This window comes from Bos javanicus, chromosome 5 (genome assembly GCF_032452875.1).
Source record: "Bos javanicus breed banteng chromosome 5, ARS-OSU_banteng_1.0, whole genome shotgun sequence".
In the NCBI taxonomy this organism is placed as follows: domain Eukaryota; kingdom Metazoa; phylum Chordata; class Mammalia; order Artiodactyla; family Bovidae; genus Bos; species Bos javanicus.
This window is the reverse complement of record NC_083872.1, coordinates 116172762-116190159: the sequence shown is the minus strand read 5'-3', so window position 1 is coordinate 116190159 and position 17398 is coordinate 116172762. Positions and strand designations below refer to the sequence as shown.

Genomic DNA, 17398 nt, shown 5'->3' with positions numbered 1-17398 from the left:
AATTAAAAGACACTTACTCCTTGGAAGGAAAGTTATGACCAACCTAGACAGCATGTTAAAAAGCAGACATCACTTTGTCAACAAAGGTCCATCTAGTCAAGGCTATGCTTTTTCCAGTAGTCATGTATGGATGTGAGAGTTGGACTATAAAGAAAGCTGAGTGCCGAAGAATTGATGCTTTTGAACTGTGGTGTTGGAGAAGACTCTTAAGAGTCCCTTGGACTGCAAGGAGATCCAACCAGTCCATCCTAAGGGAGATCAGTCCTGAATATTCATTGGAAGGACTGATGTTGAAGCTGAAACTCCAGTACTTTGGCCACCTCATGCGAAGAGCTGACTCATTGGAAAAGACCCTGATGCTGGGAAAGATTGAGGACAGGAGGAGAAGGGGACGACAGAGGATGAGATGGCTGGATGGCATCACCGACTCGATGGACATGGGTTTGAGTGGACTCCGGGAGTTGGTGATGGACAGGGAGGCCTGGCGTGCTGCGGTTCATGGGGTCACAAAGAGCTGGACACGACTGAGTGACTGAACTGGACTGAACTGGTAGACTCACAGAACATTGGAAACCCAGGAAAGTGCTTAGAGATCGTCCGGTCCCATGGCCACTATATGGAAAATAAATGATGCTCAGAGAATAGAAGGTTGGTGGCCAGGGGCCAGCATCAGGACTGCTGGCTTCTCTGATGACCAGTCCCTTCGAGAAGAGTTCTCTGGGAGCATTTGTTCCTAACACTGACAGGCTCTTTGAATCAGATCAGCCCCAAATATTGAGAGAGGAAAACATGAACCGCCAATGCCATTGTCCCTGTATACACAAGGATGGCATTCGGGTCTGTGGGCACGGATGTCAGGGAACGGAGCAACTGACCTATGAAAGCAGACCGCTTGTGCTTGATTTTCCTCTGCGCTTTGCTTGATTGCTGCTCTAATGTTGTTTGCAAAGTAAACCTTGGGGAAAGAAGTGCTCAAGTACAAAGTTTATATGATGCCCTTCATCTCAGCTTTGCCCACTGCATTGGTTAAGTGGCTAACAACAAACTACAGGTTAGAAGTAAGACTGGGGGCAGTGGGGAGGAGATGGGTTAAAAGCAAGGTGCAGGGAAGGCTGTGCTCTTTTCTGGAATCTCTGGGAGAGCATCTGTTTCCTGGCCTTTTCCATCTTCTAGAAGCTGCCTGCATCCCTTGACTTGTGGTCCCTTCCTTAACCTTCAACACCAGCAGCACTGCATTTATCTGCTCACTTTTCTGTTGTCCCCTCTCTGACTACAGCCAGGAAACCTCCAATTTTAAGAACATATGTGGGGAGTCTGGCTAAGACTCTTAATGCAGGAGACCTGGGCTCAATCCCTGGTCAGGGAACTAGATCTCTCACGCTGCAAGTAAGAGTTCAACTGCCATGGCTAAAAGCTCCCATGTGCCACAAGTAAGACCCCGCACAGCCGAATAAATACATAATAGTAACAATAATAGAAAAAGAATGTGTGTGATTGCATTGGGTAAACATGGGTAATTCGGGATACTTTCTCCATCTCAAGATCCTTAACCTAATCGCATTTGGGAAGAGTTTTTTTTACCATGTAAGGTAATATATATTTACAAATTCCAGGGATTAGGGTTGGGCATCTTTGGGGACCAATGTTCTGCTCAGATGTTCTTTTCCCCCCTCAGTGGTGTCTCTAAAAATACACCCAGTTCTTTGCAGAAAAGAACATTTTCATTGTCATGGAAAATACGGCTACACCAAAATTCTTTCAAAGACTTTAAATCTTTTTATCTTTAATTCTATTTAACATTCTGCATATATACAGAAAAGTGTATAACTCATCAAGTTACAGTATGAGTTTTATAAATCGACCGCACCAATGTAAGCATCACCCACATCAAGAAGCAGAACATGCCCTGGGACCCCAGAAACCCGGCTCATGCCCGCTTCAAGTCCAAGGTATTAGTCAACATTTGTTGACATTAAACAATTTCCTATGTGGGCAATACTTGGAGTATGATTGAATAAAAAGGAAAGAACCCAAGGGCTGTTCATTTCTTCATTCGATGAGTATTTTCTGGCACCTCTCCTGGGCTGGATGCCAGGGAAAATGGGATGAGCTGATTGGACAAGGGTCCTATGGCACAGAAGCAATAGAGGCAGCTAGTGTGTGTGTGTGTGTGTGTGTGTGTGTGTGGTGGGGGGTGAGGGGGTGGGAAGGAAGTTTGAGAAAAAGATAAAAATACAAATGCATTGGCCAGGCCTAATCAGAAGGCTTCCCATAGAATGTAGGCCCTGAAGGTGATCACGCAGAGGAAAAGAAAGGATTTCCAGCAAGTGGAGGCACAAAAGAAGGAGCGTCAGTGGGGTCGGGTGGAGTCAGGTGGAGTTAGGGGAAACAAAGAAAGAGATGACCACTGGACTTCGCAGCCTGTGAGTCCTTGCTCAGTCATTCCTGTGTCCCATTTCATTTTTTAAAATCTTTCTCACAAACATTTTATTTATTTATTATTTTGGCTGCGCTGGGTCTTGGTCATGGTGCTGGGGGGGCTTTTCCTGTTGCAGAACACGGGCCCTAGAACACAGGATCAGTATTTGCAACACGTGGGCATAGTTGCCCCGTGGCGTGTGAGATCTTAGCTCCCTGACCAGGGAAGTCCCCCCATTTCCCATTTTACCAGCCCCAAATCCCAGCAGTCTGGACTCAGAACCAGAACCGTAGCCCTCAGGCCAGCGTCTTCCTTTCAAAGATGGGGAAGCAGTCCCGGGGAGAAGAGATTACACACACACACACACACACACACACACACACACACACGGCAGGTCATTGGCTTCATCAATTCTCTTCCTCCACATGCCTCTACAGAGCCTCCCAAACCCCACCCTCCCCATGCCTGGTGTGGGCACACAGGGGTCAGACCCCCGCCCTGCCACGAGGTGCTCAGGGTGGCACAAAAGTAGCCGTGAGGCCTGAAGCAGGACCCAGACCACCCACTTCTTCCTCGAGTGCTGTACCCCGAGGTCCCCCACTGCCTCCTCCACGCCCTGCTTCCTACCAGGCCTCTCAGTCATTCTTCATGTGCTCAATTCACAGGCATCTACTTGGTGGCGGGCCACGTGCCAGGCACAGGGAATACAGTGGTGCAGAAGACAGGCCCCTCCCTCAGTGGGGACGTCAGACAATAAAGAGAACACAGAGCTCTATAATGTAGTGTCAGCAGAGGGAAGTGACGTGTATGAAGAAAAACAAAGCAGGATAGGGACTTCCCTGGTCGTCCAGTGGCTGAGACTCTCAGCTCCCAATGCAGGGGACCTGGGTTCGATCTCTGGTTAGGGAACTAGATCCCACATGCCGCAACTAAGAGTTCAAATGCCCCAACTAAAGATACTGCATGCTGCAGCAAAGACTGAAGATCCCACTGCAACTAGGATCCAGGGGAGCCAAATAAATAAATCAATAAGAAACAAACAGGATAAAGGGGTTGAGGGGAGGGAAGGTGGTCTTTGAAGTTAGGTGGTTGGGGAATCTCTTTGAGGAGGTGACATGGGACCCAAATAAGATGAAGAAGCTTGAGTTACAAGGCTGGGGGACAGTTACAAGGATGGTCTGTGGACAGAGATTGGCATGACCATAGGGGGATGTCCTTGGAGATTTAGTGAGTGGGGAATGCCAGTTTCTCCCTTTCCATGTCCATCTCCCTAGTCCGCAGAAATGGGTTACCAGGGATGAGATCAGGGAAGGGCCTCTAGCTACTTCCCTCCCAGATCTCCCTCTCAGTGGAGCCCAGCACGGGGACCAATGGTCCCACTGGACCTTGGTCTTTATCAGAATCACAAGTCCAGCTGATCTCTACTCCCTGCCCCCAACCCCCTCAGTTCAGTTCAGTTTGGTCGCTCAGTCATGTCCGACTCTTTGCAACCCCATGGACCGCAGCACGCCAGGCCTCCCTGTCCATCACCAACTCCTGGAGTTTACCCAAACTCATGTCCATTGAGTAGGTGACACCATCCAACCATCTCATCCTCTGTTGTCCCCTTCTCCTCCTGCCTTCAATCTTTCCCAGCATCAAGGTCTTTTCAAATGAGTCAGCTCTTCGCATCAGGTGGCCAAAATATTGGAGTTTCAGCTTCAGCATCAGTCCTTCCAATGAACACTCAGGACTGATCTCCTTTAGGATGGACTGGTTGGATCTCCTTGCAGTCCAAGGCACTCTCAAGTCTTCTCCAACCCCCTCGTACCTAGTTAACACTCAGAGACCCCATCACACGGCTGAGGAAGCAGGCTTTCTCAGTACCCTGCACTGTGGCAGGCGAAGGAGGCTGCGGTGGCAGGAAGGAAGGGCTTTTCCACTGTCCCCCACCCCCCCACCGTGAGACCTGTTTCTGGGGGAGGGGTGACCCCTTTCTGGGTTCTGAAGAGGAAGTTCGCAGTGGAAACCGGTACTGACAACTTGATTGAGGAGAGAAGGGTGACAACGGGGAGGGCAAGTGACAAATTCAGTCCCTCACGGGGCAGCGCGTAGGGTGTGGAGCCGGCCGGGTTGGTCCCCCGCGGCAGGTCACAGGCGGGTGACCTGGGGCGTGGCCTGAGACGGGGGCGTGATCTGGGCGTGTCCGGGGTGGGACCTGGGTGCCAGGGGCGGGGCCTCGGTGATCATGGGGCGGGGCCTGGAGGATGGTGGCAGGATCTGGATGGGTGGGATGTGGTCTGAGGGCGGGCAGAGGCGGGGCTGGGGCGGGACCCGGGCGGCTTGGGGGAGGGGCCGGGCGGGGCCGGCGGCGGCCTGGAAGCGCGCAGGCGGTGTGTCGGCGACGCGGAGGTGCGCTGGTTTCGCCGGGCTCGGCGGGCGGCGACGGCGGCGGCGACGCGCACAAAGGCGGATTGTGGCTTCTCTGGTGCTGGCGGCGGGCGGCGCCGGGGCGGGGTCGGCGGGGCGCGCCCGGGGCCCCCGCGGGCACCGCGGCGCGGGCGATGAGTCGGGGCCCGGCATGGCCTCCGCGCGGCCGCCGGGCCGGGCCTGCGCCGCTGTGCCCGCGCCCGCCGGGCTCCGGGCCGGGCCGCCCGCCCTCCCGGCCGCCGCCGCCGCCTCCCCCGAGCCTGCGGGCGGCGCGGAGGCCGAGGAGCGCTCGCTGCAGCACATGCTGCGCGCCATAGCCGAGGAGCGCGGCCGCGTCAGCCTGCGCCGTGAGGTCTGCGGCCTCGGTGAGTGGGGCCGGGCGGGGGCGAGGCCGGAGCCGTGGTGGCGCCGGAGTGTCAGCGCGCGTCTCCGTTTCTACGCGTGTCTCTGAGTCTCCGCACGTCTGTCCCCGATGCATCTCGAGGGGGACCCCCGCGTGTCGCTCCAGGTCCTCGCGTCCTGGTCGTTCCCGCGCCCCCGCGTCTCCGTCTCTGATCCTGGTCCCTGGAGGGGTCCGGCACGCTCGCGTCCCTGCGTGTCTGTCCCCCTGTCCGCCCATCCGGGGGTCTGCCCGTCTTCTCCCTCCCTCTCCCCTCCTTGGCTCCGCCGGGTCTCTTCCGTCTCTGGGAAGCCCTCCTTGGGGCCTCCGTGCCGCGGCCGGTAGTGTGGACAGGGCAGGTCCCCGGCGCCCGAAGCCCTCCCCGGGGCCTCCGTGCGGCGGCCGGCAGTGTGGACAGGGCAGGTCTCCGGCGCCCGAAGCCCTCCCCGGGGCCTCCGTGCGGCGGCCGGCAGTGTGGACAGGGCAGGTCCCCGGCCCCAGAAGCCCTTCCTGGGGCTTCCGTGCCGCGGCCGGCAGTGTAGACAGGTCAGGTCCCCGGCGCCAGAAGCCTTTGTCTCCCCGCGCGGCTCTGAGCCTTCGCTCTGACTGGGGACCTGTTGGACCCTGGGCCCCGAACCCACCCACTGGGCAGAGGGAGCGGGGCGGCCGCCCCTCAGGCTGTGATTTCCGCTCTACGGAGGCCCCGGGTCCTAGATCGTCCGGTGAGTGGGGGCAGCGGTGTCCAGTATTGTCTACAGGGAACCGGGGGTGGGGGGCTGCAGGCGGGGATGGGGTCTCCCGGCGCGGCTGGATGTGAGGTAATGGCTCCTGGTGGATCGTGTTTGGACTGAAGCGCTAGGAGCCCCCCACCCCCACCGCACCCCACCCCGTAGGGTGGGTTTTGCGGTTTTCTCTCTGCAAAGACCCCTCCCTTCCTCCTGCGGGAATGACTTCATTACCACGTTGTCACCTCCCACCCACCACCCACCCCCCGAGTCTGGGCTGGGGACTTCTGAGGGGGCGACGGCAGCTTTTGGAGAAGGGAATGTCCACCTTGGAGATCCTACGGCCCCGCCTTCATTCACCATTGGGGAAATTGGGTCCCAAAGAGCCGATATATCCCCCACCCCCAACCCACCTGAGGTCACAAGGCTTCCAGACCCCCTCAGCAGGCCACACCCTGGAGGCCGGGATGAGGGCGGGGATCAATTTGCATCCTCTTTTTTGTGGGGGGCAGGCTGCCCTGGAATGTAGCTTTCCTCACAAGTGGGGATGAGGGTGGTGGGCGTGAAGGTGAGGGTGTCTACAACACACAGCTGGACAGGGACATAGGTTTCTCTGGTCTCTTCTGAAAAGGTGTCACTAATGAGTTCTGAGCAAAAACTGAAGGATCCTCATTCCTCCATTCAGCAAACGTTGGTTGAGCACCTACTCTGTGCCCGGCTGCATGCCCGCCCGGCAGGCTGCCTGTCACCTGGCACAGAGTGTCTGAAATGCGAGGGGTCGGAGCGACCATCTGCTCCAGGCCCCTCTGCCCTGTTTGCTCAGCCTCCCTGGCACCCCTCCCCACTCCCCTGTCAGCCCATTCCTATGTCCTCTGAGCATCCTCTGCCCTGTTAGACAGTCCCTGCCCCGAAGGGCCTGCAGCGCCACCCCGTAGGCACAGTACTCATTGCCCTGGCACCTGGCGCTCCCCGAGCACTCGCTGTGTGCCAGGTGCTTTGTGCGGGCGCCCTCCATCTGATGCTGACTTTGCCTGAGAGGAGTGTGATCTCTGTTTGACCGACGAGGAGCCTGAGGTCCAGAGGGGCCCAGGGACAGCCTGCGAGGACGTCATACCGCTGGGGTTGACCGTGGTCGGGGCGACCCCGGGGCCTGGCCGCCCCGGATAATCCCAGCCAGGCTGCGTTGCGCCTGCTGTTCTGCTGCATCTGGGGAGGAGAACTGCGCCTGCTAGGCTGGGGACGCAGGCCGAGGGTCACACTGGTGCTGCGTCCCTCCTCCTCACCTCTACTTGCCCTTTACACACAAGGTCTCCCATCCTACCACCCCCAGCCCCTCAGAACTGTCCCTGTCGTGCTCCGGTGCGCTGCGCTTTTATCCCTGCTGTTTTCTGCTCCCGGGAGGCCACCTGTCCCGCACATTCACCGGCCCTGCAGACAGCTGCAGGTCTGCCTTCGGGCGTCAGCGCTGATGCCGCCACCCAGGGACCCTTCCTCCGCCCCCTGTTCTGCTGTCTGGACACTCATGTCCAGTGGGTCATTGGACTGCTGTGGCTCTGTGATGCTGTCTCCTCAGTTAGCAGGTGACCCCTCCAGGGCCTTGCCCACATCTGGGTCCCCCCCATCCCCCACCCAATGCCCAGCACGCAGCATGTGCAGAGCAGGTGCCCGGTGCTCATTCAGCAAAAGAAGGAGAGGATTACTTTCTGGACTGGGGAGTAAAGGGCGTGGATGGCAAGGAAGTTAGGATCTTCAACTCATAGAAGGGCTCATGTTGCCCATCTCTTTCAGTTTTCAGACGAGAGATGTGATGTTCAGAGAGGGGCAAGCTAAACAGTGACTTCATGCCCAAGCAGAGTTAGGAGCGACTGGCCTGAGCACCTGGGTGTGAGCCAGAATGCCCTCCCCAAAGCACTTTGTACATCCAGTTGCTCCCGTCATCCTCTCATCTCCACTTTGCAGCTGGGACAACCTGTTACAGTTATGAATTAACTTAAATCTCCCAGATTGTTGTTGACTCAACCTTAGGCTATTCAGAACTGTGCCATGCTCTCTGAGGTTGTTTTGAAGGTATGCAGGAGCCTCTAGGGGAGACCCTTGAACCTGGATGAGTCAGTGTCTGTCTATGAGATGGGAGAAATTGACTACCATTGCCCCACACCTAACCCCCACCCTGGCCACTCCCCACATCATTGCTTGGCTGCTATGATGAAAGGCACCTTGGAGACCCAAACCTGATTTCTGAATCTTGTCCACTGTATCCTCTGCAGCGGAAGCATTTGTCTGAACACTCGCTCCATGCCAGATGGGGGATCAGCTTGGATCCCTACCACATGGGGCGGGGGACCGGTGAGTGGGGAGAGAGAGCCAGGTACTCAGGTGAACTCTGTGGAATCAGCCAGGTCATTCTGAGCGGGGTTTTGGTGTTTTATCCACAGGAACCTGCCTGTGCTTCCAGAGAACTTGTGGGCCAAGCTGGTGGCTGGGTTAGCTTGTTCAGGGACCAAGAATCTCTGAGCTGGGAAGAGTGAGGTGGTCCAGTGCCCAGGTTTTGTGTGATGCCGACATCTGAACCAAAGGTGGAGATAGCCTGAGGCTTCCTCTCGGGGCTTGGGCCTTCTGATGGTTCTTGGACGTCAGCCCACGCACGCTGTGTGGACAGGCCCCCTTTAACACGGGCGTCATGCCACTGGCGTGTAGTCAGGTCATATGGACACAACCTGGGTGTGAGTTGCGGAAGGGCTCTGTGAGGGGAGGGGCCTCCTCACAATGCTTTTTTTGGTGCCCTGCCTAGGCTGAGCGTTATATATTTTTTACATTTTATTTTATTGGCTTTTTTTTTTTTTTTTTTTATGGCTGAAGCCAGCCTGTGGAATCTTAATTCCCAACCAGGAATTGAACCCGCACCCTCCGCAGGCAAAGTACAGAGTCCTAACCCCTGGAGCACCAGGAAGTTCCCAGGGCTGAGCATTTTGAAGCATTTTGAAGTTCCTGGGCTCTCACCCCTGTTTAGGTAGCTTAGGGAACTTTCTCTGGAGTGCTGCGGGACCAAACGGGGTATTTCCCTTTCACCATGTCCTTTTATCCTCAAACTAATTCTCTTAAGGTAAGGATTATTAAACTCTTCTCTTTGTCCTGGTGGAGAAACACAGGTTCGGCGGTGAAGTAACGTACCCCAGTCCCGTGGCTAGTAAGTGGCGGAAGAATCTGCCTGAACCCCAGCTCTTAGCAGAGGTGAAGGCCCACATCTGTCCTCAGGTGACCCGATGTGGGCCTGCGTAGCTACCTGCCGCCAGGTGGCCTGGTTGCGGGCCAGGTCGAGGTGGGAGAGGTGGTGAGGGGCACAAAGAGGGGACCCCGTCCGCTGACTGGGACGGGGCGGGGTCATGCCTTTGAGAGGGGGGCTGAGGCGGGCAGAACTTGCCAGGCTGGTGCAGGGAGGCTTGAAGGGTGGCTGCAGGAGTTGAGGCCGGAGCGGCGTTTGGGGCTCCGGGTGCCCGGCTGGGACTTCGGTGCTCCCGGGGCCCGCCCTCAGGCTACTCTGTGGGTGTTTGACTTGAGGACCAGCTGGCACTTAGATAAGCTGTTAGTCCTGGGGGTGGGGGGCTCAGCCCGTCTGCCGTGTGCCAGCCCCACTGGGCCTTCACTTCTGTCTCCTGTGGAGGCAGCTTCTGCTGTTACCCCAGAGGAGGAAACCAGGCTTCAGAGAGGAAAGTGACTCCCCCAGGGTCACACAGCTGGGAGCTAGCAGAGCTGGGGTTCTCGGGGTTCCAGCCAAGGCCAGTCAGGCGCCAGGAGCCATCCTGCAGAGAGTTGATGGAATGAGGCCTACAGAGGGCTAAGGGGGCAGTTAGCCCTCTCCCGCGGGCCTCGCCTCTGCGCGGAACACCTGCACGCACCACCGCCACTGCGTTGGGAAGGTCCTTGCACGCTCCGCTGGGCCTCTGTCTGGCTCGGCGCTGTGTAGCTGGGGCGTCATGTCGGGCGGGAGATGTCTGTGGGAGGTCTGGCTGGAGGGGAAGACTGTGGGGCCTGTGCCTGCCATCCCTTGGGGCCTGTGTCCTCATCTGTGAAGTGGGGACGTCAGGGTCTGGAGGGTCGAGGGAATCATCAAGGAAAGGGCAGGCGCAGCCTCACGAGGCGGCATAGGGCCACAGGAGCCGCGGCAGGACCGGGCCCCACCCCGCCCCAGCACGGGCTGGCCCTCGGTGCTGTCATCATTATAACGGGCACAGACCTCTGTCTGTGGAGTTGGGGCGGGACCCGAGCTCCGCAGATGATGGCTTCGCCGTGGCTGTGGCTGGTTTCCCGGGGGTCCCTGGGGCCCCCCCCAGCGCCAGGGCTGGCTGAGTTGGCCGTGGGCCAGTGCACAGGGAGGAAGTGTGGCCGTTGGAATGGCAGGGGGGCCTCTCTCGGTTCCTGCGCCTATTTTTAAGGCCTGTGGGTTCCGGCCTCCACCATTTCTGGGGCTGCCGGTGGGTCCTCTCTCAAGGTCGGGGCCCTGTGTTCTTTCAGAGAATGCTGAGGACGCGGGCCTTCACTAGGGAGACTGAGGCTCTGGGCTGCAGAGATTCTTGGCAGAGCCAGAGGGCGGTCAGCTGTGTTGGCACCCACCGCCCTCCCCTGCCCTGGGCTGGAGTGCCTGCTGTGCCCCTGCCCCGAGGCCTTGCACAAGGTGCACCCCCTCCTTGAGGCAGTGGCTCCTTATTTACATCCGCCTCGAATACCAGCCAAGCCACCAGGCCCCTGAAGAGAAGCCCCGGGTGGGACACTTGTTTAAAAAAAACAACAAAAACAGCCTCAAAAACCCCGAACAAAAATTTGTTTTTCCAATTAAAAAATGTTACATGCACAATATAGAAACTGGAAAATATTAAGAGAATGGAAAAAAAATCACTCATAGTTCCAGTTACACAGACATACATGGCATCACCGACTCAATGGACACGAGTTTGAGCAAACTCTGGGAGCTGGTGATGGACAGGGCTGACACTTTTAACTTTGCAAAGTCTCCATTTCCAAGCTTTCTGAAGCCCCTTAACAGATACTTGACATTCTACACATGAAGTTTCTTCATCATGCTTTCTCACTTAAAATTCCTAAAACATTCTCCATGTTGTTCAGACTCGAAGCATTATTTAAATGTCTGCAGGGTAGTTGAGTGGATGTGCCATAATTTACTTAATTGGTCTTGTCTTGTGGGAAACTTAGTTTGGATCCAGTTTTTTGCTTCTATAAACAGCTTGCCACAAGCCTCTTCATCTGTGCGGAGCTTTCTGCAAGCGGAGGATTTCTTTGGGCCCCCAGCCCAGGAGGCTGTTTCTTAGAGGTTGCTATCTGTGCCCCCAGGGCCGGACTGAGACCATGCGTGGATATGGCAGGTGGCAGGCAGATGTTTACCAAACTCACGGAGGACTTTCTGAATTGCCGGGGCGGAGCGCTTCCGGGGCAGATGGTAGAGTCAGGTGGGCAGAGGGTGACGGTTCGTGCTGCCCCCGCGTCCCGCCCAGCCCCTTCCCAGACCAGCCCAGACCCTCGCTGGGTCCTCAGCCCCCAGTCCCGACTGCCCTCGGCCATTGGACACCATCTTCCCTCCAGGGACGCGTCGCAGGTACCTGCCCCTCAGCCTGGCCAGGCCTGGGCAGAGGTCAGCCCTTCCTGGCACCCCTCTCTCCCGTGGCCGAGTTCTACCTGCCCCGGGCCATCCCTCACCCCCACCTCGGGTCCCCCTTGGGCTGCACTGCATCCCCGCAGCTGCCACCCCCGACTGTGTCGTACTCGACCTTGTCATACTCTGCCGCTCATGCCCTGCAAGACTCCTCGAGGCAGCCAAGTCAGCTTGTAAGACCCTTTGTGACCTGGCCCCGCTCACAGCTGCTCCCCCGGCCGTGTGAGTCTTCTGGGGGGGTGGCGCTCCTCCATGGGGAGCCTCACCTCTCACTTCCTGCCCTTTCCTGACCTCTGGAGGGGCTCTGCTGCCCCTCTCCCCACCCTGTTCTTGGCACCTGTAGGGATGTCCGCCGGCAGGCCTGTGAGGCAGTCTCCTGTGTGTGGCCTCCTCTCCCTCACCTCCCCTGCAGAGCCACTGGGCTGGCTCCGGGTCGCCTGTGCCAGCTCATGGCAGAGCAGGCCCAGGGCCGGGGCTGGGGGCAGTGAGGGGGAGGGGTTGGGGTGGGGGAGGGGGGTGCGGGGGGAGGGCTTGGTGTCTGTTGAGTGAAGACAGTGGTCATTCTTAGGAAGCAGCCCTTGTGTAGGGCAGTCATCAGGGTGTGGGGGGTCCTGCCTGGCAGAGACAGAGCAGAGAAGGTTCAGAGGTTGAATGCCGTGTCACTTTGGGGACGTTACTGCTGTTCTCCGATCCCCTGGAGGAGTGGGACTGCTTCTGCCCTGCGTCCACCTCAGGCAGAAGTCGGCCTGCAGACCTGGAGCCCAGGGAGGGTCACCGAGGCTCCCCAGGACAGGTTTCGGCCCTGGGTCAAGTCCTGGGGATCCCGTGGGAGTTGCTGCAGGCAGGGCCCTTCCCCCGCCCAGCCCTCGGTTTCCTTTTGGGTAAAACGGGGAGGGGAGGTTGACTGGCCCACTGTTCACAGCCCGTGGTTCTGGGACACTTGGTCACCAGTGCACACGCCTCTAACACTGAGCCACCAAGCTTCGGGGAGGACCGTGCTGCTGTGGTTCAGGACAAGGGAAATGAAATTGGGAGAAGCAGACGCAGGAGGAACCATGCAGCCCACCCCAAGGTGGACATAAGAACCGGGCCATCCACCACCCAGAGCTGCCACGTCATGCTTGGGACAGTAGGCTTCACACCTGGCGAGCCCCCCAGCTCGGTCTGCAGGTCCGTCCTTCTGATCCCCAGCTTGTGGGAACTGGTGCTGCCTCGGGTGGTCCCCAAGGCTGTGCCCCTTCCAGGAGGGGGGCCCTGGGTTTCAGGCTCCCCCCTGATCTGTGGAGGAGGGAGCTGCCCCCCAAGTGGAGCTGGTCAGCTCCTGGGAGTCCTTATCCCACCCCCGCTCCCTGCAGCAGACCCTGAGGAGTCAGGGGGTCAGCCTAGGGGAGAGGTTGTGCAGGGAGCAGGGGCCATCCCAGTCTGTGTCAGGATCCCCTCTCCAAGTCTGGGGAGGCCGCTTCCCTCCCCGAGCAGCCACTGTCCCGTCACTGCGAGCCCAGCCCTGCTCACCCCCTAGCAGCCGTGGCGAAGCCGCTTCCCTCCCCGAGCAGCCACTGTCCCGTCACTGCGAGCCCAGCCCTGCTCACCCCCTGGCAGCCGCGGTGAAGGGGAGGTCACCTCTGCTGATGGACCGAGGTGACGGGCCTCAGACACGAGGGCCCCTGGTCAGGGTCCCAAGTAGTCTGTGCGGGTTCTGTACCCAGGCCTCCAGGACTCGAGGCTGTGTCTGTGCCTGCCTCACGCGGACATCCATTTCCCCAGAGGCATGTGTGCCCTTTCTTCCCTGTGGCCTCACCCTGGCCTAGTGTATTAAGAGGAACCCCGGCTGCTGCTCTTCACAGGGAAGGACCTCTTAGAAGAAGCGAGAGTGAAGGAGGGAAATGAAAGAGGAGGACTGCCTGGGAGGGGCATTCCGGGGCAGGAAGCCGCGGGGCTGAGGGCTGGAATTGCACAAGGCCGCCCCCACCCCCCAGACCCTGGGAAGGAGGAGAAATGAGAGGAGCCGCCCCTGGGGGAGGGGGCGGTGTGTTTGGGGGGAGCTCGGTGGGCGACACCTGAAGCGCCCGTGTCTGTTGACTGCCCAGGGCCTGGTCGGGGGAGGGGGCAGGCCTCGAGTCCTAGCTTCCCACAGCGGGTCACACGTTGGAAGCGCTTAGTAAACCTCAGCCTGCACCCTGAAGCCCGCAGGAGCGGCTGCTGGGGTGCGACCATGAGCAGGGCAGTCCTTCTGCCTGGGCTCCCTGGGTGGGCTGGCCCAGCTGACCTGGGTCCCCAGCCCCGAGCCTGGTTTGTGGGCGGGGGTGGGCACCCACACGGCCTAGGGTTGCTGGGTGGCACCCTGCTCGGGCACAGCTGTGAGCCTCTTGCAGGGCTGGCCTGGGCTTCTGGGCTCCCACCGTGTGCCTCGTGCTGTGTGACTCCGCGGGAGGAAGCGGGATAGTGACCAGGGCAGGGACCAGGTGACCTCCAGCCGGGGCAGGTGGGCGGGAACTGGGGCGGCCGGGCCATGGCCCCTGTCTGGGCTGGGCACCTTGCGTGGGTGTTCCTGGAAGGTCACTCAGGAGAACGGCCCCTCCTCGTCCTGGAGGCTGGTTGATGTGCTGGACAAAGCAGTGAGTCGGGAGTTGGCTTAAGGCCACGTTGGTGCTGGCGATGTGGGGTTTGAACGGGGAGCTACTGTTTTGGCCTGATGAGCGGGCAGGCAGGCTCGAAGCCATCTGGGAGTGGTTAGTAGGGAGCAGGCTGGCCACAGTCCCGTGACGGTGGCTGCAGGACTGTGGGGTTTGCACGCAGTGCTGCTTCGGAGAATCCAAAGGATCGCTTTTGGGAACTGTGGGGGCCATGGGAACTCGAGTCCCACCCGTGAAAGTGACCTTGAGGTCGGGTCCGGGTTTCTTCCTCACTGCACCCAGGCCTCAGGTGATGCCCAGCATGGGGCAGGTCAGGGTGGGGGCTGAACCCGACCTGGAGCTGGCCAATGGGGATCAAGGCCTCCCTGCGGGGGAACCCAAGGGTGTAGGAGCCCTTGAAGGATTTCGCAACACTGCACACATTGTGAGAAGGGACGGTGGCTTTGGGCTGGGTTTAAAGCCGACGTGTTCTCCGAGTGAACCGGAAGCCGGAGTGTGTCACAGTCACACGGTCGTTGGTTCAGCGTGGCTGACTCCCTGTTTGGGCCCTGCCCTGTGCTGGGTGCTCCGCCACTCTGCCAGCGAGCTGCCTGCTCACGGTGGGGGGACACACACAGGTGGTTAGTGTGACGAGGCCCCACCCAGGGCTGAGCGCTGGGCTGCGGTTGGGCCTGCCCCCTGCCAGCAGGGTGACCTCAGACAGGTGAGTCACACCTGCAGCCTCCACCTCCTCCTCAGCGGAGTGAAGACACTAACAGGTGCTTTAATTGAGTGTTAGCAGCTGAACCCGTCAAGATGCACACGCTTCAAGCTTCTGATGACTTCACAAGCCTCCAGTGTACATGTATATAGGATACTCCCATCACCTCCCTGGGGCAAACCTCCCATCACCTCCCTGGTGAAAACCTAATACTGAAGCCGCAGCTGAACCCAGAGCCAGCACTTGGTGGTGGCTGCCCGTCTTTCCTCACCGTCTCCTTTTGCACAACATGTGGGTAGAAATCTGGCTCTGACTTCCACTCCTCGTCTTCTGGGGTCCATTCCTCAGCACGCTAAGTTTTCCCCCTTGTTTTGTTGGCATCTTGTTTTTTTCGTTGGTGCGGGGGCATTTGTTATCCCTTTCTTTTGTATGTGATTTGCAATGATGTGCTTACCCAGCTAACCCTTGAATTGCACTTTTTAATAAATACTTGTAACAGTGAACACATTTTTTGATCTTTAGAAGATCACGTGCGGTCAAGTGGCTCATTGGGTCGGGGAGGTGCTTGGTGGGGGATGCGGATGGTGGGGACGGGCCCCCCGGAGGTGATGGCGAGCTGACCTGCATAAGCCAGATTGGGCTGAGCCCCGGAAGAGACTCCACGGTGAGGGGAGGGGTGGCTAAGGATGCGTAGGGTGTTCAGTCAGGGAAGAAGGTGTGGGGGGTGGCTGGAGTGTGGGGGACCACACTGCCCTCTGGAACGGGTTCTCTGGAGGGCCTGGCTCCTCTGGGGAGGAAGGCTGGACTTTCCCTGAAGAAGAAAGGAGCCAGGCAGGTGATGGCTCTCCTGGTCAGGCCCCTGAGCATCACTGAAACCCCGAGCTTCCCTGGGGCTGCAGCAGAGGACCGGCCTGGCCCGTGGGGTGGCTCACGTGGGGCCCGTCTGACCAGCTCTCCATCCAAATGCCTCATTGGGGCAGCCCTGGGCCTCCCCGGGCATCTTCTTTGTCCTCTGTGCCCCGGGGGCGGGAGCACGGAGAGCCACGAGTTGATGAAAGGCCTATTGAGGGGCCACAGAAGCCTATTCATGCTGCCCTGGCTGCCCGGGGGCGGAAGTGGCCGAGTGCTGCCCGGCCTCTCCCCAAAGAGGCCAGTTGACCCCCCAGCCTTCGGGAGGGGCCGGGCTGAGCTGGGCACCCCCAGGCCAGGCAGCTCTCAGGAGGCCTCCCGCGGGGCCCTTGGGCAGGCTGGACACCCAGCATCCACAGGCGCGGGTCACGCCTCCGCCCCTTCCTCGTCTCCACAGCAGAGAGGCTCCATCTCAGCCCCTTCAGGGCCCCAGTCCTCTGAGGGTCCGCACAAAGCCCCACCCTGCCAGAGGCCACGTGCGGTCCCAGCCCCCCAGCCGTGGCCCCTTCCCCTCTCCCACCCCCTCTCCAGGAGGCCTTGAGTGCTGGTCCCCAGCCCCCTGAACCTCCCCCCTTCGGGGTGCACTCCCTGACATCTTGGCCGGGTGCAGCGCTGTGGTGCCTGCCCTCCCCACCCTCCCGACGCAGCTGTCCTGAGACTGATAGGTGTCCCTTCACGGGAGCTCCAAGAACTCCCGGACCGTGGTCTTTTGTGTCTCAGTGCAGAGGAGAATTCAGCGAGAGCGGAGTGGCTGATGAGAACTGGTTTGCTAGACTAGGACACTTGTGAGGCTTGCTAGCGGGCGGGTGAGAAAGCCACGCCCCGAGAACTCAGTGGGCTGCAGTTTCCTGTGAAAGTGTTAGTCTCTCAGTCGTGTGTCACTCTCTGTGACCCCGTGGACTGCAGCCCGCCAGGCTCCTCCGTCCATGGAGTTCTCCAGGCAGGAGTACTGGAGTGGGTTGTCGTAGCCTTCTCCAGGGGATCTTCCTGACCCAGGGATGGAACCCAGGTCTCCCGCATTGCAGGTGGATTCTTTACCATCTGAACCACTAGGGAAGCCCCACAGTTTTATAGTCAAAGGAAAAGTGGGGAGGGGGAGAAGACCTTCTTTGTCTTTCTTGCCTAGACGTCATGCTTCCATTACCAGCTCCTCCTCCAGGCTGGGCAGGGGAGTTTCCTTCCACAGATGGTTTTTCGCGGGTGCAGAGAGCACGTCCTTGTGATCGCTAGCTCACCAGGCTCGCTGGACAGGATAGAGGTCTCAGGCCACCTCTGTTTTATTGCTCTGGGTCACGTCTCGTGCTTCTGCCGTGTGGTTTGGTTGCTAGGCAAGCCTGCTTGGTTGCGTGGTTAAGCGAGCGTGCTTTCTCGAGCAATGATTAACTTCCAGAGGTCTCCCGTATTTTTCTACTCACAGTCCCGTGGTGGGACCGACTATTTAATCACCTATCTGTCCCTGTGATTCCCCCCTCCAGGTGTTTATCCTTTTATGCATAAAAGGGGGTGAGGGTGATGGTCCTTCAGTCATTAGCTCCTTCCAGCTGAGATGGGCAGAGGCC

At 58.8% G+C, this 17398-nt stretch overlaps 1 protein-coding gene across 2 annotated transcripts in view; it reads left to right on the top strand.

Moving 5' to 3' along the window:
• Positions 1-4765: 4765 nt before the first annotated feature.
• The window catches only part of KIAA0930 (KIAA0930 ortholog), a 39039-nt gene continuing 26406 nt past the window's right edge, over positions 4766-17398 (top strand). Inside the window, exon 1 of one of the 2 annotated variants that reach the window (XM_061418833.1) lies at positions 4766-5193. In XM_061418833.1, coding sequence (XP_061274817.1) covers positions 4980-5193 — 214 coding nt within the window. In that variant the 5' untranslated portion in view covers positions 4766-4979. The remainder of the gene's footprint in view (positions 5194-17398) is intronic. The other variant, XM_061418832.1, reaches the window with a different exon arrangement.